This window comes from Dipodomys ordii, unplaced genomic scaffold (assembly GCF_000151885.1).
Source record: "Dipodomys ordii isolate 6190 unplaced genomic scaffold, Dord_2.0 Scaffold27, whole genome shotgun sequence".
Taxonomy (NCBI): Eukaryota; Metazoa; Chordata; class Mammalia; order Rodentia; family Heteromyidae; genus Dipodomys; species Dipodomys ordii.
The window spans coordinates 811477-839089 of record NW_012267243.1 but is presented as its reverse complement, the minus strand read 5'-3'; the positions used below and the strand labels follow the sequence as shown (position 1 = coordinate 839089).

Below are 27613 nucleotides of genomic sequence, written 5' to 3'. Positions count from 1 at the left end.
CATTTGTTCAGTCTTCATAAGCTGTGCTACACTCCAAGGTGTTTGTCAGGGTAGCAGGACATCTTGAGAACGCAACTTCAGGGCAGTGCATCTCCAACACTAGAGGCAAGGCCAAGAAAACCCCTGGCTGCCCAATCTCCAGCCTCTCCTTCAGTCATCGGTGGCAGAAACAGAGGAGCCATGTCACAGATGAAAAAATAGGGTCGGAGAACACCAGAGAACACTTGGTTGAATGTGTAGATGTGAGATCCATCTGTGACGTTGTAAAAGGAGATCTCCCCGGCTTCATAGTCTAGGAAGATGCCTACACAGCGAGGCCGCTCCAGTTGGAGAAGAGGCACGGAGGGAGAGGCTAGAACCATGTACTCGTTCCCTTTCAGCAGCCATACGGCCCAGACGCCATGCTCTGGGGACGGTGTGCTTTCCCCCTTCCTGGGCACTGTGTCTTGGCAGACTCCCAACCCCCACTCTGCTCTTTCTCCCACCACAACTTCCCAGTAGTGTCTCCCGGATGAGAAAGTCTGCAGGCCCAGGACACAGGGCCACGTATCAAATCGCTCAGGATTGCTGGGGACATCTCTCCACAGCTCTCCATCCCGCACACTGCGCAGGTCTGTGGTCAGGAGGAGGCTGGGATGCGCCGTGGAAGGATCCAGCTTCACGTCAACTGCGGAAAGAATTGTTTCCAAAATCAGAAGGCATTACGAAACAGTTAAGAGCTTTTTGTTTTCTTGAAGTGCCGAGAACTGCTTCAGTCCGACCACGGAATTCAATTTCAGGTTTCTCATGAGAATCTCATTTCATGAATTCTCATGATTTCTCACTTTTCTCTCTCTGATAACTCCTAAAGAGACATACAAGCACTCACCTGGCAGTGAATTTTCCTTATTTTCTTGTTTATTCTACCATGATCGCTGCTTATCCAGGCATTATTATATTCCCCAAATTCAGGTATAGCTATTGACAGTATCAGAAACCAAATACACAATCATATAAATTCCTTTGGTACATGTACAGAGTATTTGAATGCACTTCGTAGAATATTCCCATGTGTTTTTATTATTGATGAGATATAGAGAATTCTCATTCATTTGAAATCTATTATTCAAAGTTATTATGATAGAATTCTAAATTCATCTCCTATTTATATTCTGGTATTACTCATCCAGAATTCTAAATTCATCCCATATTTATATCCTGGTATTATTCATCCTCATAACTGTGTGACGTTATATGACTGGAAGAGATATTACTCTGGTCACAGTGAACCACATGCACTACAGCAATCAGGTCCATCGGTCTAACTACATGCATATTATCTGGATGCCTAATTCCTATATTGATTAGAATTATTTGCAAGTATTCCAAAACACATTTTATATGAAAGGAATACTCCACTTTATAGTTTGAAATAGCCACGTGAATTTTCTAGCCAGTGTAAACTTGGAAAGTTACTTGGCCTACTTCAGAATGAATTTGTTTAAAAACACTGAGCAATCATGGTGATATTTCTCAGTGCATATTTGATCTTCATCCTTCATATAGCTCTAGGGGCAGCCTGGTCCTCAATTGAGGAAAGTATTCTTTATGTCAATCAGATGATTGCATGTTGAGCTCTCTAGATAGCCTCAGCATGGGACTACTGACCGGGAAAACCAACTGTGAGATTCTAGAGCTGAAATTTTTAGTCATCTGTCCCTCTGAGGAGGAACTGATAAAAGACTGAGCTGATAGGCCAATGATTTAATCACTTGTAACTACACATTCCTTTAAAAATCCAAAAGAACTGAAGACTTCTAGATAGATGAAAAGATGGAGGTTCCTGGAAGGAATGGCAGCCAGAGAAAGTAGAAGCTCCTATCATCTGATTTTTACACCTTACCTTATTCATTTCTTTCATCTGGATGTTTATTTATGGTCTCTATTATATCCTTTACAACAAATTAGTACAAGTAAGTATTTCTCTGAGTTGGGTAAGCCAGTCTAGAAAATTGGACTTCAGGATAGAATCAGGAGATACCTGATTTATAACTAGTTGGTCAGCAGCACAGGTCACAACCTGTTTATCATTGACATCTGGATTTGGGAAGACATCTTTATGAGATAGGCATTTGGTAAGATCTGTTACCATCTTCATGTGGATAGGTCAAAATTGACCTACATTAGACACCCAGAGAAATCAATGGAGATTTCATCAGTGCTTGCTGAGAGAAACTTACACACATTTTAGTGACCATGGTGCTGAGTTTAGTAAAAATATGAAAGGATAGGAGAAAAAAAACTGGTTTGTTTAGCCAGGCAACAATGGCTCACATGTGTAATCTTAGGTACCCAAGAGGTGGAGACCTGGAAAATTGAAATTTCCCAGCTCAGGCAGATAAATTACCAAACTTCATCTCTAAAATTCTGTACTAGAGTCCTGGCCCAAATTGTAGAAAGCAAGCACACAGAAGTTCATATAATCTGGGTGTGGTAGTAATGCTCTCAAAGTAAACCTTTCTGATTTTTGCCTGTAAGATGTTGAGTGTGCTTGTTGTTGCTGTTCTTCTGCCGTTGACTAGTATATAATAAACTGTAAAAACAATCCAGCCCCAGGTAATAGAGCACCCTAGGCTCCAAGATTCAGCCTACCTTGGAATTTTCTCAGCATTTCCCTCATCCCAGGAATGCAACACACTGTCTTTAGCTCCATGGAAATGGTCTCTGGTTCCAGCCGAATGACAGCTGAACTTCTAAAAGAACGTAGAACCATCAGGTGCCAGTATAGTTACCGACCAGCCAACTCCACCTCTACCAAACCCCAGTCAATATAAAAGGAAAACATACCTGCTCAAAGTGTCTCTTACACCCTAAAAGAGAACCATGGACAGAGATGAGTGAAATCTGTAATTGCTACTGACAGTTAAAGTTTAATATAAGTAAGAGATTAATACAAATTGTTAATATTTACAATAAAATTGTAGGGGATAATGAATGTCTGTTTATTAAAGCAAAAAGAAATGCACTACAATTTAACACTCTCAGAAATCCCAACTGATATAGTCATAATTATTAGGACAGAATCAGAAAGCATACAAGTTAATTCCTATGAAATCTATCAAGTTGACTATTTTCTGAACAGATAAATTCTGTCGATTGGCCCATGTACCTAGTGCAAATCAATTTAGGGTTAAACAACTCTGAACTATTTTCAGAACTTATCTGAGGTAAAGATGTAGATGTAAATATAAAATACTACCCTCAATACCTTTGTAAGAGAACTTCAAATTTCTAAGTCTTTGAAGTATCACAGCAAAGCTACTTATGTGCCCTTGAAAGGAAAGGAAGCAATTGGCAGCATCAACATTTTATCTCTAAGTAGATAACCAAATAAGTTAATGTGTAATATCTCTGCTCTCTAAAATTAGTTAGCAGTCAGATACATTTTGACAGCATAAAAGCAAGGAGACAACTTGTCTTATCATATATAAAAATGATGTCAAAAGGAGAAAGGAGGCAATGAACATAAATATAAATTATATAGAATATATTCCCCCTAAGAATTATATTACATTTTTTAATATTCATGTGGTACAAGGGAATACTTACTTAAAATAAGGTGTTATTTGAAATAGTGTGAAGAAAGGCAATGTATGCTATACTGTAAAATTATTGAAGGCCAGGGTGAGTGGTTCATGCCTGTAATCAGAGCTATACAAGGGGCTGAGATCTAAGGATCATGATCTGAAGTCAGCCTTGGCAAGAAAGTCCATGACACTCTTATCTCCAACGAACCACCAAAAAGCCGGAAGTGGAGCTGTGGCTCAAGTAGTAGAGTGCCAGCCTAGGACATAAAAGCCAAGTGGAAGCACAAACCCTGAATTCAAACCCCAGTTCTGGCACAAAAAAAAGAAAAAGGAGGTAGAGGAGGGTAGGGAGAAGGAAGAGGAGAAATTGAAATTCCTTTTATTTTCTGCTTGCAGAACATAAAGTTAATTTCTTTTAGATCTTTTATTTATTTATATAGAAAGGAACAGCAATACTGATGACACTGTTAATACCAAAACTTAAACTTTTCTTATATATAGATATGTTAGAGATTAAAGAAGACAAATGATATAAAAGTACTCTGGGGGAAGGATTGGGATTGGGGGGGAGGGGGGAGGCTGGGAAGTGATGTGAAGGGTAAACAAAGGAGGAGGCTACAATGCTTGATACAAAATGTACGCATTATCCTGCCCATGCAATTGTAACCCCTCTGTACAGTATGTTCACAACTAAAATAAAATTAAATAAAAAAAAATACTCTGTGGGTCAACTGATAAGGGAGGATGTGTATTCACATCTCAGTGAGAATTCCCTGAAGTAGTCATGGCGGAGGAGGCACTAAACCTGAGCCCAAATGGCTTTATGTTGCAAGTGGTCTGTAAAGATAACACAGCAACAACCCAATTTTCATGCTGACTTTGCGTTTGATGACTTTATAAAGCGATATAACCAAGCTTTTCCTGATCTCTGTTATCCTTTCTGCTCTGATTCCCACTGTGGTTTTGTAAAGCTTCCTGGCCTTAAATCTGAGCAAGAAAGTTTCAAGCTAGACAATTGAAAGCATAGTTTGGGCTATTTACACGGGCATGATTTGTGAAAGGCTTTTCGGATGGACATCAGCTCGGAAAATCTATTGCTTCTCAGCCAGGATGGGGTGATGACTTGTTCCTGTATAAGTTTGCAGAAATCTTGAAATGATTTCCAAAATCGGTTACTTTCTTAAGAAGTTAGGATTGTCCGTGTTGAATATGAACTATCCACTTCTCTAGAGTGCCTTCTGGCAGTGGTACTAGCATTTGGCATCATGCAGCTTTGGCATTAAGTTCTAGGGTGCTGTTTCCCTGAGAGCAAGGATGCTTAAGTGCTGGTTGGTGAATCCTGGGGTGCTCACTTCTGTGTCCTTAGCTGCACATCTGTCTGAACCCGGTCCCTCCTCACCTCCAGTAGACTCAGGGCTGGCTGCTGGCACCGTTGTTCCAGTTCCTCCACCAGCTCTTTCAGGACCTTGTTCTGCTGGACCAGCTGACTCTTACTGTCCCGCAGTTTCTGCAGGGTAGCCCGCTCCTCCTCCTCCAGCCGCCTCAGCTGCAATTGTTCCTCCTGGGCTAGAAAGCCACGGTGCTTCTCAAACTCCAACCTGAAGCGCTGCCTCTGCGATTCCACTTTCTCCTGTAATGACATGGTAGACCATGTCAGCAGAGAGTGGGGTAAAAGATCAGGACTTCCTGCCTGCAGGAGATTGGGGAAAGTAATGTCCTCAGTTCCCAGACCCTTCAGGCCTGAAGCTCTGGAGACTGATGAGTGAATTCCAACGACACACACAGAAACTGGAAGCTTTGGACAAATGTCTTGCAGAGTTGCCAAACCCAGAATCTGAGAAAGTTGGACTCAGTTCCCCTATTGCTATAGGCTTGCAGGCAAGTAGATAGAAGTTTCAAGAGGAATGTAGGGTAATATGGTTCACTGTGGTTCAGAACACAATGACTGACACAGTGTAGACACCAACAGAAGTTTCTGTCCTACTACTAGATTAGTGGCACAAATATTGAGCAATGCAGAGAGATGAAAAAAAAGACACGCAAATGTGAAGAAGATACTTGGATTGGATAGTATGAAAGCAGTCATTCATTGCTGCTCACTGTAGAACCAAGACTTTGATCACTTATTTCATGGTTAATTTCAATTTAGTATACTATTTCAATTTACAATACTATTTCTACTCAAATATCCCATCTACAGTTTCTGAGTAGACCTAAGGAAGTCTGTGGCTAAAAGGTTGCTGAATCTAAATCTTATTCTCTTGAAATAAGAATGTAGAAATCCAGTTTGAAATTACAGATGAATCATATTTTCAAAATCTTTCCATCTTGAGTTCTCTGCTCTGACTTTACCATTTTTGAAATTCATTGAAAAACAAAAACCATCACGTTTTAAAACCCAGTATCATTTCTCTCCAAATCTCTTAAGATAAAAGTTTCCTCAAATTTTCCATTCCTATTTTCTTTTATCACTTTCTAAATCACTTGATTCAATAATCTTGGTCATTTACTAAAGTTGCATGACTCTGACCCTGCAGTTTGTTTTCTGAAAAATGAAAAACATGTAAATTATATGCATTGTTCCTCCATATTGGAAGCTGTTCTATAGAACAGTAGGTCTGATGTCTCAGTTGCTGGAAAAGAGTGGTAATATATCTGGGTATAAGAAATCATTCTTGGAGAAGGGATTTGCTGAGCTTACCATCTCTTCACACTATCCTGTTTAGTGCTATAATAATAACTGCAGAAACAGAAAGAAAGGCATTGCAGAATACAGATACAAGTTTTATCATACTTGACCTTGTTACATGTGGCTCCTATGGGTATATTAGTGAAAGCCATGCAGACTGACTTGACCTTGTACAGGGATCTCATTATTATCTCAATGTGTATGTTATACCCATAGGGTCTATATACAGTTTCATAATCTTGCCACTACTGACAGTTTAACAAGATTATTTTCTGTTGTGGGGTGTGGGAACTGTCCTACACATGGTAGGGTGTTTAGCAGCATTTCTGGCCCTACACAAAAGAGAGTATCATATTATACCTCCCAGAAATATGACAGCCTAAACTATCACCAGATACTGCAAAACATGTGGGGAAGATGGTAAAACCACTTCAGTTTAAGAAATTCAGTGTGAGTGTGTGTGTGTGTGTGTGTATATGCATGCATATATGTAAACAAAATGATAAGAGAAAGAACTAGGTGGTATGTAAAAGGACTATTTGGGTAGAAGTCAGGAAATAAAATGAAATGATTACTATTAGGTATACTGCATCTGTTATAAAGTCATGTGATGTTATTACATTCATTTAATCAATTTATTTGTTCACTACAATAGTAAGTAATAATGATACAAGAGTGAGTTTAGGTAAGATCAGGAGAGTAAAACTGTTCATTTTTAGTTTTGATTGGATAATGTCAATGCATGTTAACAGAACAAAAATAAAAATATATAATTGGAAGGATAAGATGATCCAAGATGACACTAACATGTTGTTTTTTGAACAATTAGAGATTTGGCTTCTGTAATCAGTTAATCTTCCAGAACCCCCAACCTTCCCTTACCTTCCAAATGACAGTCTTCTTCCCCACATTGACCTCCTGAGTCAATGCTTCTTCCATCTCTTTTCTCACATGTTCCAGAGCTATCTCGAGCTTTACCTGTTTAGAAACATAAGCCAAAACCATTACAGGTGTCCTTGCTTAGGATCTAACATCCCCTAGATGTGGAAAAACACAAAGAACAGATAAAACTGTTTCTGGAAACATGTAAAAAATGGCATTAGGCTGGGAGGCCATGGCTCATGCCTGTAATCCTAGATACTTAGGAGGCTGAGATCTGAGGATTATAGGTCAAAGCCAGTGTGGACAGGAAAGTCCACGAGACACTTCCATCCAATAAAAACAGCACAAAGCCAGAAGTAGAGCTGCAAATGAAGTTGTAGAGCACTATCCTTGAGTAAAAGAGCTCAGAGGCAGCACCCAGTCCCTGATTTCAAGACCCAGGATTGGCAAACACACATTATATATGTATATATATACTTTTTATATAGAAAGATAATTATATAATTCATCACTAAGATGAAAATAAATGTAATTGAATATCAAAGATTTATTTGGAAAATATTCATTGCATCATGGTTTACAATAGTAAAATGTAATCAAACTGTAAAAACTACAGCCTGGTGCTGGTGGCTCATACCTATAATCCTAGCTACTCAGAAGGCCGAGATCTGAGCATCATGGTTCAAAGCCAGCCTGGGCAGGAATGTCTGTGAGACTCTTATCTCCAATTAACCACTAGAAAACTGAAGTGGCACTGTGGCTCAAGTGGTAGAGTGCTTGCCTGGAGGTGAAAAGCTCAGGGACAGTGCCCAGGCCCAGATAGAATCTAATATATATTATATTCACAAGATAGAATATAAATATGGTGTTGCAGAACATTCAATAAGAAACACAATTTAATATTGTGTTAAATATTGTTTATGAAATGTCAATTTTAAAGAAGTTTTTTTCATAATTAATATATAAAGCTACATCATGGCAAAGGAAATTTTTGTGCTTTATTTTTTAAAAATTTTATTGCTAATGTAATGTACTGAGGGGGTTACAGTTACATAAGTAATATACTGATTACATTTCTTGTCTAACTTCTTACCCCTTCCCTTGTTTTTCTCCCTGCTTCCCTTTCCCCCTAACCTCCCCTGCCAAGTTGTTCAGATCATTTCCAACATGTTTAGTTACAGGAAACCTTGCTGCAATCCAAAAGTGATATGGTTTTATATGGAAAATAAAGTGCTTAATAATAATAACATTTGTATTGTTAATTTGTCCAGAAGAAACCTTGATGGGTAATATTTCAAATAAAATAAGTATGTAAATAAATAAATAGACCAGTATGTTGAAGATTGTATGAATAATAATAATAATATTAATAATGAAGTAATTCCATACTAAAAAAGCTAGTATTTGCAATGTTGGCACTTGTCTTGATATTTACAAAGAACACTACTCTTTTTAATGTTTGTACAAGGAAAAAAAATCCCTAAAACTCAAGAAATAGTGAGCAAACACAGGAGGGGAAGAAAAGGTGCCAAGTTTGGGTACAACAGTGATTAGGCGAGTTTTGCTGGATCCCATGTTTGGTTAGGATAAGAGAGAAGTAAAAAACATAACAGAGTCCTGAACATCTTGAATGGCAAGACTAAGAAGCTAAGATGATATTTGTTTGTTACTTAATTGAAAACTGTTGGAAAATATGGAAAGCATTTAAAACTATTACATTGGACATGTTTTCTCATGGTACTTTCAGGATTTAAACTATCAGAAACATAACTTTTAAAGTATCTGAATTATGAAGAAATCAACAGAAACCAAAAGTTGAAACCAGGGAAAATAGGTATGACAAGATGAAATACCCCAATTCACAATTTAAAACAAAAAGAATAAACATTTTGAGAAAGCTGATATTTGCCATCCATTCAAGAATGATAGAATTACTTTAAGTATGTCAGTAGACTGACAATGATGTTGACCTCTTTTGCTGTAGTAGGTGTTTCCAAGGCTGGGGATTTAAGTGTATTTACATTATGAACTTTTGAGGCTCTCTGGTGTGGGAGATTCTGTATGGTTTCACAGATGCCACATTCAGGGGCCAAAGTTGCAGTAGGGACCAGCTTTTCACTGAGGATGTTTATATCACAAATTCTCTACTGATCCTAGATCCTATTCAAGGGAGAGAGGCATATTCACACTTTAAAGGGAATCAGAAACCATGCCCAACCAAATGCTGTTGTCAACAAACGGCCAAACTTCAGGCTTGTTTGGGTAGCAATATAAATTAAAATGGAGCTAAGCACTACACAAATAGAATAGTGCGAATTATTGTGCAAATTAAAATTATTAGAGGTGGAGAGAATGATGATCAAGATGCATTAGATTCATAAAATGACATGTTCAATTGAAACTCTTTTGGACAACTACTTAATGATAATAAGTGCTTTTTAAAAAAAGGTATTAAGAGCGTTTACACTGAAGATGTACAACAGTAACCCATTAACTCACTTTCTCCAGTCATGGGATTCAGACTTTGAGCAACAGGAAAAATAAGACCAGGTGAAATTACAGGGGGAGGAAGAACTTCAGCAAAGCTGTGTGGACAATCAGAAGTGAAGACGGGCATCTGAGCGTCTGCCCTGAGTTTTCAACCAGGGGTGATCACAGACAAAGGCAAACCTAACCCCAGTGAGCTGTGGGAAAGGGAGGAGGTGGGCGGGGGAGTGATGGGGGACAGTAGGAGTTATTTAGGAAATTCAGGCGAGTGGCTTTGTTTCAAAGCAAGTCCTTTAGCGTTTCTAACTGCGACTGCTTCTAAGTCTGAGCAGTATTCCCAGGTTTCAAGCGTGGACCTTTCCAGCTTGGACAGGAGCACCCAACACCTCTCACCTGGTAGCACCTGGCGGCTTCCTGCAGCGGCATGGTGCTGTGGCCCCGGTGCTCCGGGGTGGTGTCGCAGACCCAGCACAGCGCCACCTGGTCCTCCTCGCAGAAGCGGCTGAGGTCCTCGCGGTGCCAGGAACACTGGCGCGCCCTGGAGGCCCCGGCGCCCAAGCCGAGTCCCAGCTGCCGCACGCTGTCCACCAGGCTGGCCAGCTGCCGGTTGGGCCGGAAACTCGAGGGCTTGAAGGGGCTCCGGCACTGCGGACAGGCGTAGACGCCCCCCTGTGCGCTCTCGGACTTCTCGCAGAACTCGGAGATGCACCTGAGGCAGAAGCTGTGACCGCAGTCCACGCTGATCGGGTCCTGCAGGAAATCCAGGCACACGGAGCACCTGGCCTCCTCCCGCAGCCGCTCCCCCGGCGCGCCAGAGGCCATGGCCCGCGGAGGCCCAGGCCAGGACCCGCTGACGGCAGCGCTGCTGCCCAGCGCCTGCACTATCTCTGCTCCGGGTCTGCCACAGAAGGGAGGAACCTCAGAGCCTGGGGAGACGCAGACGCAGCCCCGAGATGGGTTTTATCGGCTTGCTGGCTGAAGTCCAGGAGTCTTAAATGAGCCACTCTTAGTGAAAATGCCCAACTTAGACATCCTCAACCAAAAGGTAAAATCAACACCCTGCACTGACTACCAGCTAGGGAGCTGATCACTTCCTAGGTTTTGTTTGTTTTGTTTTGTTTTGGGATTAGAAGACAGCAGTCTCACCCTGGTGTGTAGTATAAAGCAACCTTTATAGCATTGAAGGTGAAATATTATTAAAGCATGGATTCTAACTTTAGCCATTTTGAAGTTTAAACTTAAAAATTAACAAAATTTTGGAGTTTCCTGAATTTACAAGATTTCCTGATCGTGGGATTGTTCTAGTCCATCCCAACTCGTGAGTCTATGCTTGGCCTGTGGACACACAGTTGCTTTCGAAGGTAAATCCAGGAAGGGAGAGTATCTCCTGGGGACCTTACCATGGAAAGGAGCTTCAGATCTTTCTTGCAGTCTGGCTGTCAGTTAAATTTGGAGTCCAGCTGAGCTCTTTTCTTCCATACATATTGGACTACTACTCTATGGTTTTCACATGGCATAATTGTTTTTTTTAATTCTTCTTCTTCTTCTTCTTCTTCTTCTTCTTCTTCTTCTTCTTCTTCTTCTTGACATACTCATTTTCTTAGTTTGTTTCCCCAAGTCTTAAATTTTTAAGTATTTTTCACTAACTAGTTCATGATAAAGAAATGAAACACTATCTGATGGGAAATGCCTGAATCCACATGTACAATATTGATAATAACAATATGCCCAGTAACAATTCTGACTCTAATGAATACCCAACCCAGTTCAGTGACAGTCCTACAATGAATAAGCATTTCCTAGTTGTTGCAAATATCCTTTAGAAGTGACAACTTTGTAAGCTAAGATATGTGCTGGAAGGAATTATTTGAATATGGGCAATCAATGCTGTAGGGATTTGAGCCAGGAGTGAGATGATTGGACAGAAGATGCATTCAAGGCTGGATCAGGATGAATAGGGTGAGCTCATGAATGTCATCCATGAAATAATCAAGTCCAGCAATAGTCTCTCATCATAGCCACAAGTAATTCATTGGGAAGGAGTTTGAAATGGTGGTGAACCATGCTTTGGGTGAGTCAGTTAGCCTCTGCCTAGCATATGTGTATTTGTGCAGCCTTGAACCTCAGATGCAGCACTGAATACTAAAGGCATGGGAATGAAGAAGAACTAGATCATCTATCAAGGAGATTCAGGCTTAGTTGAAAAAGATCAACACCAAATCATTCAAACAAATAGCTACAAATGAATAACTGGGAGAAACACCCTTCTCTAGCCCTGCAGGAATATAGCAGAAGAATCTACACAGGCTGTTCTGTCTCAGAGCTACATTGATGTCTTAGTGTCAGTTAACTATTAAGCAATCCTCTGCCCCAGGCTGTGCATCCAGAAGGTGCAGAGAATAAGACTGTGAAGAGAGGGTGCTGAATGTATCCAGGTGATGGGGGATGTATCTAGACTACTCAGATACATTTGCAGGGGAGACCAGGCTTATGGCTCAGGTCATGGAATGCTCTCTGAGGTTCCAAGATCTTTGTTATCATTATAAATCTTGGCCTAGATTCAGCAAGGAGCTGAGTCTAAAGGATCTTGAGGGCAACTGACCAAAGGTTAAGTAGACAACTGAAACAGATTCTTTAAGAACAAGCGTGAATATGAACAAAATGTTTAAGAGGAAAGCAAAAGGGCAAAGGGCTTCAAAATGTGAAATGTTTCCCAGAAACATTTTTTTTCTTTAATGGATGAGGAAGTTTTTAACTTAAATTCATGTTTTCTCAGGATCTCTCTTTAAAATGAATAAAGCATATCCTTGTACTGAACCAGCCCCAGTCAGATGCACCGCGCTTCTTGCTCCCATTTCAATCCATGTGGCACATTCTCAAGCTACATAGGTCTAAGCCAACCTCCTTCAATAATCCTCTCTACTTGTGATTTTCCTTCTCCTGCCTTCTTGAATTAGTTTATTGAAATACAAACTCTATCTCTCTGCCCTTTCTCTCTTAACTGCTTTGCCATGGTTGCATTTGGATCCTGAAATAGGTACTTCTGGACAGACTAATTATTTCCCTGCCATAAGTCCTTTTGGCCAAGACATTGAGCAATCTTTGGATATAAGTTTTGTCTCAGCAGGGGGTGCCCGAGTCTCTGGGCCCCCAATCTACTTTTCTGACCACTTTACAATGAAGATAAAAGAAAAGGAGGAAGGAAAGAAAAGGAAGAAAAAGAAGGAAGGACAGAAGAGAAAGAAAGAGAAAGGAAAGAAGGAAGGAAGGAAGGAAGGAAGGAAGGAAGGAAGGAAGGAAGGAAGGAAGGAAGGAAGGAAGGAAAAGGAAAATAAAGTCAACTTCAAGAGCAACTGACTCAGCATCTGTGGTTTTATAATGACTTTGGTTTGTTTTCATTACAGCCATTACATGCTGCCATATTTCTCAATGAATATATTTTTCTTGTCATACAATAGACATTACAATAATTTGTAAATGTCACTTTAAGTGTACCCTTTAGTGGCTTTAAATACACTTAGATGTAATGTTATTATCTCCAAAACTATTCCAACTTGTACAAATGAAAGTTCCTGCCTATTAAACACTAAAATCTTTCAACCCACATGCTAGCATCTCCTCTCTATTTCTATGATTTAAACTACCCCCCCGGGACCTTGGATAAATAAACTTATATGGTATTCATCTTTTGATAATTGATATATATATATATATATCAATTAGCACAATTTCCTCACTGTTCACCCATTGTGCTTCATAGAACATTGTAGAATTTCCTTCATATTTAAGGCTAACAATATTTTATTGTAAGTATGTATCCCATTCTTATTACTAACTTTTCCTTCAAGGGATACTTGAGTTTAGATATTCTCAAAAATATTTCCATCAGTACATATAAACATCTATATTTCCCAAGACCTCCTTTTAGTTTATTTTTTTCTTTTTTCATTTTATTTTTTATTATTAAGGTGATGTATAGAGGGGTTACAGTTACAAAAGTAAGGCAATAAGTATATTTCTTGTCAAACTTGTTACCCTGTATTTCATTTTTCTCCTACTTTCTCTCCCCTCATCCCCCAAGTTACACAGATCATTTCCAACTTATTGTCTTGTGTAAGTCGCTGTTGCTTTGGTTCCCCCCTCGTCCTTTGTCTCACCATTCTGTCCTTCCTGTTCTCTTCCCTAATTTAAATAAATGTATATACAATACCAGGGTACCAAAATCAAATAAAATGACAACGGGAGATATACCATAGAGGGAAGAACATACAAAAGAAATTTAAATATACCATAGAGGGAAGAACATACAAAAGAAATTTAAAAATTGCATAGTACATTCAAACCAACTTGCTCTTTTCTTAATGTTTACCCAGGAGTGTGAAATGGCTAGATAACAGGTGATTCCATATTTTAAATTTCTTATGGAGTCTCCAAACTATAATTTCCTTATATTCCCACTAGCAGCCTTTCTCTTTCTCCTCTCTTTTATTCTTTCTCTCTTTATGCATGTGTGTGTGTGTGTGGTCAGTCATGCAGCCAAAGCACTTGAACTCAGGGCCTGTGCTTGTACTCTTCCACTTTGAGCCACAGCACCACTTCTGGTTTTCTGGTGGTGAACTGGAGATAAGAGTCTCATGGACTTTCATGCCTGGGCTGGCTTCAAACTTCAGCACTCAGATCTCAGCCTCCTGAATAGTTAGGATTACAGGTGCGAGCCACTAGTGCCCAGTGAGTTGATATTATTTTTGCTGCATATAGCAAGTATATACAGATTTTTTTCCTTTGCATGTACTTGGGATTAAATGTAGGGCCCCATGTTTTCTGGGAAAACATTCTCTCACTTGGGCCTTTTTGCATGTATTTTTGTAGGTTCTCAGTTTTTACCTGATTCAATCTATATTGTGATCTTCATACTTTTCCTTTATCACCAGATATGCCAGGTTCATGCTACCATGCCCAACCATTGGTTAAGAATGAGTCTCTTAAACTTTTCATCTTTTCTGGCCTGGAACTAAGATTCCCACATATCTGTCTCCTATATAGCAAAGGTTACAGGCTTGATTCACCAAATGTAATGGAGGAAGGGCTTTCATTTATAGAAAATTATCTCTTCTTTGTCAGCATACAAAGGCAATATCTATACTGATAAAGCTGAATTTATATTTTTTCAATAAACTTTCAACAGTAAAAAAAATCTTTTTGGGGGACTGGGAAGGTGGCTCAGTGGTGGAGCACTTGCCTTGCATGCATGAGGCCCTGGGTTCGATTCCTCAGCACCACATAAGCAAAAAGAATAAAGCCGGAAGTGGTGCTGTGGCTCAAGTGGTAGAGTGCTAGCCTTGAGCTGAAGAGCTGAGGGACAGCACCCAGGCCCAGAGTTCAGGCCCCACGACCGGATCCCCCCCAAAAAACAAAAAAACACAAAACAACTTTTTGCCTAAACAAGTAAAAAATTCTAGGATCCTAAGGATCCTTCCATGTCCAGCTATCCAACTGGGTACAGTTTGAAGAAATAGTTACTTTGTTGATACAACGGTCAGGGAAGATATATATTATAGAATTTGCAGGTTCCATCAGGCTTCCTTCTGCAAGCATGCAGACCCTAGAAGGTCTAGATTGACATTTGATATATATTACTCATACAGAAGAAAAAGTCCATAAAAGGTATTTTAATGTTTTACCTAAAATATAACAGAAGGAAAGTCCTATGATGCTAATGAACAGGAAAGGTACATGTAAAAGTAGCCAAGATGCAGGTTGTACACTATGATCCCAACTATGTATACTCATGTATATTGGATACATGAATTGCTTAGAAGGAAAGATAACACTTGCCTAACTTCAGATGATACTATGGATATATATATATATATATATATATATATATATATAAATGAAATATATTGTCTATATTTTCTTTCTATTTTAAAATTTTCTAAGAACTATGCACATGAATAATATTAATTTGAAGAATGGTAGATAAACTAGATAAACTATATTAGCTAGATAAACCATCAATGACTAATAAATGGTACAGTGTACATCATTAAAGATTCACTGATGTGCTTTATTTTGACAGTCTGGGGCTTGAACTCAGGGCCTGGGAACTGTCCCTGAGCTTCTTTGGCTCAAAGCTGGCACTCTACCACCTGAGCCACAACACCATTTTTGGCTTTTTCTGTTTATGTGGTACTGAGGAATTGAACCCAGGGCTTCTTGCATGCTAGGCAAGCATACTAGCGCTCAGCCACATTCCCAGCCCTCACTGATGTATTTTAATGCCCAAACAAGACCTAACCATTGGAAAATACAAATTTGTTGAATGATCCATTAAAAAGATAGAGCTATTTTTGTAAATTTTTTGATTCAATCACACATTTGTTATGCTAAAAGAGACAAATTTAACCAGGTATGTTAGTAAGTTAACATTTCTGGTTAGAAGGCTTTACATACATTTAGATGGTTATCATTTCCATTATATTATAAATGGGTTTTTTATTTTCAATTTATCTTCTAAATTTTTACTCACACTGCCCCTCACATCCATATATTATTATTCTTAGCTAAATTGAGAATGAACTTCAGTACACGTTTACTTAATTGAATTACTGATGAAGTTCTTGGCTATAACTATTCAGCCACACTTTTAATTCATGTATGATGGTGAAACACTATTCCACAAAAATAATTTGTTAGATCTACAATCACCATAGTTCACTCAGTCACTGCCTATTTGCCTTGTTGAAAAGAAAAAAATCCTTTGGCACAATTTTATCTGAATGTTATTAGGATAATTCCTAAGTTAAAAAATAATTCATTTCTAAAACAGTGTAACAATGCCAACTTTCCCATGTGTTTCATTAACGCTAAAACCTCGGTGGGCACTATTTAACCTCAGAAGGTTGATAACAGAAGAATATCTGGGGAACAGATTCTCAGGAGGTCTAGATCTTCCAGAAAACCAGGTAACTGAAAGCACAGTCTGTTTTCCCTAGCATCCAACGCCAGCAGGAGATGGCTCTCTTTAGATCTCTCCATGAATCCACTGACTGGATTTGGATGAGAGAGGGTGACACAGACAAGGAAGCAAGGGCCACATAGTCTCTGGATGGTGGCAAAGGGTCAGTCCAGGGAGGCTCATGCCTGGAGAAAGCCAATGTGGTATGTTGTCGTAGTGTCAAAAGTTGTACCTTTCTATTTTGGTTGTGATAGTGGATATTGCATTCTAAAGTTACATAAAACTTAGTAGAATATTCCTCATTTTAAAAGCAATTTTAACCTGTGTAGTTGCTATGACTACATGGTAGCAGTAAGTAGCTTATCTTACTTAAATTGTTTCACAAGCATGTAAAACAAAATAAGAAAAAATAAAGTAACCAAAAACCCACTCTCAGAAATCAAAAGGCCATGTACTTTACCATGAAGGGTGGCAATCAAAACAAGAATATTATGGATTATGTTTGCTTTGTATAATTGGAAAGAAAGCTAGAGCATTAGATCTGAGGATAACTGGTTGTCCTGGCACTGAAGCAAACAGCACTTGGGGAGACAGATTGTATTTTCAACTCAGTGTAATTAAGACAATTTCAGCATTGATTAAAGAAGTAGTGAACGTCTTCTGAGAATTTAAGCAATGGAAATAGTGAAGGTCTTCTGAGAATTTAAGCAATGGATGGCAATGAACAGCTCATCTTCCTTGTAAATTTGTGTAATGTGGTAGAACTTCTATGACTAGAGACGTGAGAAGGATATCCTCAACCTTCATCTATTAGAGTACAATGCTGTTTGTTAGGCATGCAAGTCATTTATTATTTATTTGATTTATTATTTATTTGATTTAAATGATTTAAATTTGATTTAAATGTGGTCACTGTTCATTTTGACTTGAGTGCTAGAGAAACCCAAAAATAGTGTGACAACCAAGTCAAGAAAGGACTATTTTCCAAAAAGCCATTGTTACTTTAGTGAGCAAATTTGTATCACTGTTGTGTCTTAAAAAATCTTCCATCATATTTTCTTCTTTCAGAACCTATCAATTTATGCAGGTTAAATAACTAATCACTTGGTTGTTTCCTCTGTATTTTAAAGATAAAACCCTTGTAATTATTCTGAGGTAAATACCATAGTTTTACCTTGAATCCCTGTAGGAATTCTCATGGAGAATTTTACTGGAACAGATCAGTAAAGTGAGAAATGAGGCGGTGCAAATTTCCCATACAAAATATCTAGAGAACCTGCATCTGTTAAATCCTGGGTGACTAGAAAAATATGAAGGAAGTTAATACAGAATGGACAAGGGGTATAGGACAAGGGGTATAGCAAACTCCAAGAGGAGGACCCAGTAAGTCATTGAGGCTTTCTTTGGTGTTTCCTTTTTCCTTTGCAAACTTTGCCTAAGATAGCTAGTGCTGTATAGTTAAACATACATGAAAGATCAGGTATTTTGTTCCTGATAGCAAAAACATTCATTTTTAGATGTCATTGTCATCTATATAAACACCAGGGCCACATGAAGATAACTTACTCAAAGATTTACTCAAGGATAAGAGGGGAAGGCAAGGGACAACTGACTATAAGCCACAGCACAGGTGGCAAATGAGCAGAAGAGTTGGTTCCTAGTGGATGAATAAGCTGAAAGTCACAGTGTTCTAACATTATATTGATGTTCACTGTGTCAGCTTGTCTGTGGTGTAAACTTTGACGTAGGGTACATTGTGGACTAAGGTTGAGTAAGTGCAAGACCTTTAAGGATATTTCCTTAATCTAGGGAAGAGACAGTGTGGCACTTTTTCCAAGGAGCAAGTGAAGTTGGTGATGAATAGGGATGACACTACAATCTAGATATGTTTTCATGTAGACCTGCTGACTTCACAAAAATATTTAAAATTGAGTCTGAGAGAAACAAGATTGAAATTTGAGTTTTCTGAGCAGAGCAAGGGGAGAATGGAAGGTTCATTACTGAGGGGCTTGAGGGAGAATGTAGACCTTGAGGGAGGCTGGTAGTCAAACCAGGGTTGATGGTGTTGCAGCTTCTGTCACATGAAGAGTTGAAGATATATTAGAAATGAGAGTACGCATCCAAACAAGGAAACTATTCATGCAAACCTTAAAGTCAAGGTTATGAACCAATGGAATTTAGAAATCAAGAGAGAAGGAGGTCCTGAGTTCTATCCTCAGCACCACAAATAATTCTGTAATAAATCAGTAGGCAAGAGATTGCATGAGATTATGAAGGAGAACAGTAGGTGAGAAAAACAGCCATGAGAGACAAAAATATGCAAAGCTAGGCTGCCTTGGCCTCAGTGAGCATATGATCATGGTTCCTAAGTATCCAGTGAGTCTGAAATTCAGTGAGACACACTGTGGATGCCATCACATTGTGGATGCCATCGACCAATGAAAAAAGTTAGGAATGAATAAGAAGGATGTTCTAGAGCCATTTTGGAGCAGTGGTGAGAGAGAAGCTATCTGTGGTAGAAATATAGAACAAAGGAATGTCAGCCAGAGAGGCAACGCCTTTTCAAAGGCAAGGAATCTAAAAGCAGTCAGATAAATACATGCAGCATTTGGGAGAGAGTGGCTTCAAGATCTTTCTTCTCAATGTTGTCTGAAAGGCATAGAAAACCAGGCTTTTGGCAAACAGGGGAAATAAAGTATCAGCAGAGAGGCCATTGTTAACTCCAAGGCAAGAAATATGAAATATTAAAGTTCTTTCTATACCTCAGGCTCAGGTCAGGGACCTGTCTCAGCCCAGCTACAGAGTATATCTTCAGCATGATGAAAGAAGCAAATGCAAGCACAAAGGTAGCAAGTAGGAGATTCCCTGGTTGTACTTGGGAGTTTTCTCTTCAAAAGATCTCAGGTTTTCCTTTAAAATGGGTTTGTTGCTGAGAGACAAGGATACGTTGGAAACTACAAAAGACAATATAAACAAAACGTCACTGAGGTGACTGGAGAAGTGAATGGCTGTTCTGCAAGAACTAACAAAATACTGGAGTTTATTATATATGAGTTTTTAAATGGTGGTTCCATTTCAAATGAGCTAAAAGCTAATGGTGGCAGGTGAATGCTGATTTTATGCAGCGGTGCTTGACAAAGTTTAATTGAAAGCATGGGAGGGCTGACCTGTTGAATGTGAATACATATTAGAGGGTAACAGAGGTGGCTGAGTCTAATAACATTACCTAACTGGAACAAACAGATATTTTTTTCTATACATACACATGACAGTTGGCTTCAAAGTTTTACAGCTTCATTGAGTATAATGAGCAAATATAATTTAATCCATTTATATATATGCATATTGTAAGAGTCCTTGATTTCACTACTAATCACAGTGTTATTTGCCTGTTTTTAGATCTGAGACTTCTATATTATATAGAATTCAAGAAATGGAGCTTTCTAAATCTCTTTCTAATATCCAATATATATTTTCACCATAATTTTTCAGAATATGATCATATAGCTGGGTATAGAAGAGAATACCTCTAATACAAGTGCCTGGGGGACTAAAGCAGGAAAATTGTGAGTTTGAGGTCAACCTAGACTGCATATTGAGATTACTTCTTAAAAAGGAAAAAAATATATATATACATATATATTTTCTTTATTTCTTAAAAAATATATACCTATGTATATATGCATATATATACAACCATATATATATATACAACCATATATATAGTATATGTATATATATATGTATATATATATATATATGATGGTATCATGCATGTAACCATCCAAAACTCTGTACATGAAAATCAAAACCACTAAACAAATCAATGAGTGGATTTCTAAGTATTAACACTTATAAACATTTTGTGCCTTTAATATTGCACTTTTCAAAAATGTTTCCTTCCCCCAACAGGCAATGGAACCCAAAAATGAATCTGCTGTTACTGAGTTCCAGCTATTAGGATTCCAGAATCTTCTTGAGTGGCAAATCCTTCTTTTTGCCACTTTCCTATTTGTCTATTTCCTCACCATCACAGGGAATATGGCCATCATCACAGTGGTGTGCCAAGATCCACAACTGCGCTCACCTATGTTCACATTCCTCACACACCTGTCCTTCTTGGAAATCTGGTATACTTCCACCATTGTGCCCTTCCTGCTGGCCAACCTAATATCTGGAGGACATGCCATCTCCTTCTCTGCTTGTATGACTCAACTCTACTTCTTTGTGTTTTTTGGTGCCACTGAATGTTTTCTCCTAGCTTCCATGGGCTATGACCGGTATCTGGCCATCTGTCACCCACTCCACTACTCCCTTCTCATGAGCCCTGACACCTGCACCACATTGCTAACAATTTCCTGGCTGACAGGTGTGAGCACAGGTTTTCTGCCTTCGCTAATGATCTCCAAATTGGACTTCTGTGGGCCCAACCAGATCAATCATTTCTTCTGTGACCTTCCCCCACTAATACAACTCTCCTGTTCCAGTGTCTATGTCACTGAGATGTCCATTTTCATCCTGTCCATTGCAGTGCTGTGCATTTGTTTTCTTCTGACTCTCATATCCTATGTGTTCATTGTGTCCTCCATATTGAGAATCCCCTCAGCTTCCGGCAGGATGAAGACGTTTTCTACATGTGGCTCCCATCTGGCAGTTGTCACAATCTACTATGGGACTATGATCTCCATGTATGTGCGTCCCAATGCACACCTGTCCCCTGAAATTAACAAGATCATTTCTGTCTTCTACACAGTGGTCACTCCATTGTTGAACCCAGTGATCTACAGCTTAAGAAACAAAGACTTCAAGGAAGCTGTTAGGAAAGTCATGAGAAGGAAGTGTGGCATCTATGGAGCTAGAGTGAAAGGAAGTTTCTATTAGATAGAGAGAGTTTGTAGGATGTTTGGGATTAAAATTCAGGGAAAAGGGATCCTTAGGTTCAGAGCCATTGTTGAGTGATATTGTGGGCTGAATTGAGTACCACCAACCTCAGTGAGATAATTTATTGATGGTCTTTTGCCAATAACCAGTCAGTAGATAAATTGCTCTATTTAGGGGCAATTTTGTTCTCACCTGTTTTCTTCTGTGTTTTGATTGGAATCTGATTGTACAATCCTAGTGGCTGGTTATTTCCACTTATCATTTTCAGATTGCATTAAGATTTATTTGTCATTTTCTATGGCCTTATGTAAGATAGCTGCATTCTCTTATGTACTGATACATGATGTGTCTTGTATAAGATACTTGAAATATGCTTATTTTTATCATCAGTGACAAAAATGAATAAGGGATTTCTAAGTGCCAATCATCTATTTTTCATAACTTAGACTTAAATCATTTTTGTTCAATCAAGTTTTTCAAAATTTGAGAGAGGAAAGGAAGAAACGGGGAAGAGAAAGAAAGGGAAAATGTGTTAGAAGGAGTGGCTGTAGAGAGAGAGGTAAGGGCTAGATTATAATGAGTATTAAAAGCCCTAGAACATCTTTGGATCTTGTACTAAGAGAAATAATTTTCACAAAGTAATGGAAAATACATGAGAAATTTTCCATTTATAAATCTCATTGCTGCTTTTAAAAAAGGCAGAGAAAATTCTTGTTGGGTTCATTGTAGTAATTCCCCAGGTATAGGTAGTTTGCTTGACTGTAAATTTGTTAGGAAATGGAAGGACTTGGAAATAAATTATATTAAGTGAAGTAAGCTAGGAGCAAAGAAACATAGGCCCCAATGTTTCTCTTATTTGCAATAACTAGTATATGTCTAGGACAAGCAGAAAAGGTCAAGAGCTATGTACATATGACCATATATGATGATGCTAAGTGAATTGAACCCCAAGACAGGGACATAAGAGGTTTAATCTTTCTTGCTGTTGTTTTTAATGTATTTGTAATGTACTATATGATTTTTTTTGTTTCTATTGTATGTTCTTCCCCCATGGTATAACCTCTGTTTTCATTGTATTTGATTCCAGTGCCCTACATCTTGTATATACATTTTTCTAATTTGGGGAGGGGTAAGGAAATAACAAAATGTAGACATAAGGATACCGTACCCATTGTAACCAAGAGAAGTACAAGACACTGTATTGAAAACGAACTTTACAATTTTGCCAGAGTTGGGGAGGAGGAGTTGGGGAGGTAGGGCAGGAAGGGATGGTAGGGGAAAAACAATGCTCAATAGGAAAGGTACTCGTTACCTTATTCACATAACTGTAACCCCTCTGTACAGTATTTTTTACAATAAAAATATGTATTTAAAATAAATGACTTAGAGGAGAGTGTAAATAAAAAATTAAGGAGAGTTCACTAAGAACGGATTATGAATCAATTTTGTAATTTCTTTTAAAAAGTTCAAATAGGAAAAAGAATGTCAGTGTCAGGATAACGTTTATGAGATTTGCAACAGCTCTACCAAGGGATAATGATATTCTGATAAGTAGGAGATTTTCAGCAAACTTCTCAGCACAGAAACTACTGTTATTCCTGATAAGGGCAATATCTTTACTATGGGAAAGGTGCATTCCAGACAAGTGACAGCAAATAAGTTGTAAGGAAATGCAAGCAAAGCTACATATAATTTTCCTAAGAAATACAGTTTTGAATTGTTGGAGCACCAAAGGTATTTTTATAAAGTGAAAGATTTTAGCATCTGTCTGAATTTAAACAATGGTATAAAGGATCTCTTAGTGCACAAAAATTTGAGTAATTAATATTATAGAAATAGCCTGCTATTAAATACGAATGGATGGAGGGCAACTTTAGAAATGTCAGCACTCAGTAGGAAACACACATTTTTTTTCCCTATGGGAGGAAGAAGGTATGATGGGGGTGTCATCTGAGAATACACATGGCCTGTGCTTCTTAGAGAAGACACACAGCTCTTCTTTTCTACAGAAAATGTAAGTTAGGGTTTGAAGAAACTCGTAACAATATTACATTCACAAAGTAGTCCAATGTGCGTCTGATACTGACTGACAAAAGATACAAGGGCCTTGTAGCAACAGCCCACTATGGATTGACTGTGAGTCTCCCATTCGTACACCATAGGATCTCTCCACAGTTTGGACTCACACATAGTGAAAGTCAGAGTTCACTTTAGATGGAATTCAGCTCTGTGGGTGGAGCTAAGACAAAATGGTGAAGTGATGTATTTTTATGTTTTTTTTTGTAAAGAAAAGAGATGAAAACACAATAGGTAAGTAAATCAAATGATAGAAGTCCAAAGTAAAAAATGCAATTATAATGCAGTTATTACAGTTATAGGGATCAATAGCAAGTAATACTCAGATGTTTGTTATCTATAGTTATTAATTGAAGACATGATTTGGGTTGAGGTGACAACAAAGTCATAAGTATGCCTTTTAGTGTTAAGCCCTGGGTTCAAAACTCAAACCTGCTTGTAGTAGAAATGGTCATGGGAAATACTAGTGTCCTCATATATGATAGAGGAGGTTTTAATGGGATTGAAGTGTAAAACAACTCAATTCTCAGTTCATTTCATTTATTGTCTCACTTCTTTTGTATTATATTTTTATTGTCTTTAAGTACCTGGACAGAAGAGTTACAATTCTACAGATCAGTTTATATGTACAATGCATATTGATCCATGTCATCCCTTTCTTCCTTCTCCCCCATTCATCGTATCCCATCCTTCCCTCAATTTTCCTAGTTTCTTTGGATATTATGACTGTATTCTCTCCTCACCTTCCTCTCTTCATTCATCTAACCCCTCACCTTGATCTCCACCACACATTTCAAATTCCAGTTTCCTGGTAAATCATTTTGTTGGACTGTGAATTTATTTTTATCAGGAATTACACCATTTGAATTATTCCTTTTGAAAAGATTTCCAAGCCAAGCACAATGACTCACATCTAGCTGCTCAAAAAGTTGAGATTTAGAGAACCTCAGTTTGAAGCTAGCTCAAATATAAAAGATTCTGGGAAACCAAAATAATGAGCAAAAGCAAGGAAGTGAATGCAGACACATATGTCAAGCTAGATTGTTTGCATGTATAAAAACAGAGAAATGAACCCAGTTAGAATGTTTTAGGAAAGAAGGAAGGGAAGAATGGACAGAAATAAGGGTGAGACTAATTGGAGTTCGTTGTATACATGAATGGAAATGTTACAATGAAATTCTCCCCCTCTGTACAACTAATATATGTGAACAAAAATGAATCAACACAAAGCATGACTTGGAGGCATGGTTCAAACTGTAGAGCACTAGCTGAGCAAACAAGATGGACAACTCTGAGGTCCTGATTTCAACATACTCTATCCCTACCCTGCAAAAAACAAAAAAAGATTTTCAGACCATTGTGTTACATAGTGTTCTCAGCCAGTGTTGTTGTTATTGTTATTTAGGTCTAGTGAATATCATTGCTGAGTTAGATTTCTCAAAATAATCTCCTATTTCACGTTTCAACAACTGAGAACAAAGTTGAAAATGAGCCACATGACTTGAGGGGAAGGGAAATTGGGAGGGAAAAATACCTGGTAAAAATGAGGGAGGGGATGACACTGTTTGAAAAGAAAGGTACTCAATACCTGATTTATGTAACTGTAATCCTTCTGTATATTACCTTTACAATAAAAATCTTAAAAAATGTTTTTGTCATAGCCATGACCAGAAAATGTGTGTAGAAATTTGAATGAAGCTACCTCCATTCTATAATTCCTTCAATATGTCTCTTCTATGGACTCAAATTTTCATAGATTTTTGATTGTTGCCTAACATCTGAATCTGTGGCCACATTGCAAGCTAGTGCTGTAACACCTTGAGCCATAGTTCCACTTCTAGTTTTTAGGTGGTTAAATTGAGAACAGATTCCCATAGACTTTCCTGACAGGTTGGTTTTGAACCATGATCCTCAGCTCTCAGCCTCCTGAGTAACTAGGATTACAGGCATGAGTTCTCAGCTTCCAGTTGGGATTATAATCATTTATCTTACTTATAATCAAATATGAGGAAAGTGATTTTAAATCTATTTTCTGTCCCATGTGTTAGCTTTAATTTCTTATTTCTACATCTTTAGTAATCCTTCAAAGAATGTGTTCAAATCTGTATATTTTAATATAATTCTAGTTCATGAGAAAGAGCTGGAAATAAGAGAGAAAATGTCAATATTGTGAAAATTTTTGACTTGCTAGATATATTTAGACTATTATGTTGTTGAAAACACTAGTATAAAAATCAGAAAAGTGGATAAAATTGTACTAGCATAAAGGATGAATTTTACTATGTGCAAAAGCAAAACCTAAGGTTAGGCTACAACAGAAGGCATTTATTCTGGATCTCTTTATTATCAGGAATTTTAATATCAGGAGACAAAAGGTCTAATAGCAACTTGGCTGCATTCTAAGGAACACCTCAACTGTCCAAGTTGCTTTAGACCTGTTAAGATTGGTGGAGGCAAATGGACAATGATAGGTGCACAGCTCCTGGTTATCATTATTCAGCATGTGTACAGGCTGCAAGAGCACCGAAGGGCCAGTACACTGTGGTTTTGTGGTTTGGCCTCATACAAAAATATCCATTTGCGGATATGTGTGGAGCTCATTTTCTCCATGGCTCTCAACCAAAACAAGCCATCTGGAGGTGTCTGATAAAAGCACTGTCTTATCATCAAGCTCTACTCCACAATTTGCCAGGGATTAATTGCTTTTGCTTTTCTTTTTTAAAGAAATACTGGATAAAAAATCTCCAAAAAATCTGATATTGAGATCTAAACATAGCACATATCAATTATCTCAGCACTTAGCTCTTGGGAGGCAGAGAGAGGAGAATCCGGACTTTTAGTTCCCTGGGCTTGGTAGAGTTTGAGGTTATCTGGGTTATGACAGTGAGAAGTCAGACTCGCCCTCTACCCCACTCTCCTCCCCCCCACCATCCTGCCAACCTCCAAATTCTATGGACTGGGAATTTAATCAGAGGTAGAGTGCTTGTCCAACATGTGAAAGACTCTAGTAGTATCATAACAAGGAAGCAAATACAACAACCAATAGATAGCAGTAGCTCACGTATTTAGGCAATGCTGATTGGCTGGTTTTACAAGTCTCTGAAGCATAAACCACCCAGTGCCACTGAATAAAACAAAGGATTACTATCCAGAAAGACAGGGAGGTAAGAGATCTCTCAGTTGGAGAGGAAATGGGAGGGAACATACAGACTTCAAGGATGCCTCCCAGCAGAGTTCCTAGACAAAAGTTAGGGAGGACTCTTTAAAGCTATGGGTTTTCCCTATCTATATCTAACAGATGTTTGTGGGTAGTGTCATGAAATATGCAAAAAAGATAGGCTCTAAACAACTAAAGATCTACTTGTTAGAAAAATATTTAAAACTATTGTGTATAGAATAGTTTGAAATTGGCTTTGCGCTAATGGTTCCAAGATTGGAGTAGTGAGAGAGTAAACAACAGAGATCCAATACACAGAGCTATTTTTTACCCATCTACATGTGTTCATCTTTCTCCAATTTCTAATGGCAATATCTGTTTAATTATCTATATCATGTATAATATTCAGTATAATTTAATATATATTATATGTTATATTTTAATGTATTATAATGTATAATATATTACATATTTAATATATATATAATATATATTCTCTGGCACAGAGAATGGCCATGATGCATCTCACAGCTCATGAACCTTGAGGTCACCTCATTATCAAAGAGCCTGAGCTCATCATAATGGTAAGGTTCAGAGGATGGCAGGTGTCCACAGAGAGATCACTGAACATCATCAACTTTTCATCTACCAACCCCATGCTAAAAACCTCTGTGCTATTAAAGAATGCATTGAGATTATTCTATAGTAAGGGGGGAAAAGCAAGTAAATTGTTCAATTGTCAACTTGGAAATCAGCTGTTGTAAATACTGGAGTACAGTAGCTCATGCTTATAATCCTAGCTACTCAGGAGGCTGAGATCTGAGGACCCCATTTCAAAGCTAACCCAGGTAGGAAAAATCTGTGATACTCTTATTTCCATTTAACTAGCAAAAAGCCAAAAGTAGAGCTGTGGTACA

The 27613-nt window shown here is 38.2% G+C and overlaps 1 protein-coding gene across 1 annotated transcript in view; it reads right to left on the bottom strand.

Annotated features, from left to right (window-relative positions):
* Nucleotides 1-77: 77 nt before the first annotated feature.
* Nucleotides 78-27613, bottom strand: part of Trim58 (tripartite motif containing 58) — a 66758-nt gene continuing 39222 nt past the window's right edge. The window contains exons 7-12 of the mRNA XM_013015438.1: nt 10018-10550; nt 7138-7233; nt 4966-5196; nt 2827-2849; nt 2632-2732; nt 78-667 (exon numbers count right to left, since the gene is read on the bottom strand). Coding sequence (XP_012870892.1) covers nt 78-667; nt 2632-2732; nt 2827-2849; nt 4966-5196; nt 7138-7233; nt 10018-10550 — 1574 coding nt within the window. The remainder of the gene's footprint in view (nt 668-2631; nt 2733-2826; nt 2850-4965; nt 5197-7137; nt 7234-10017; nt 10551-27613) is intronic.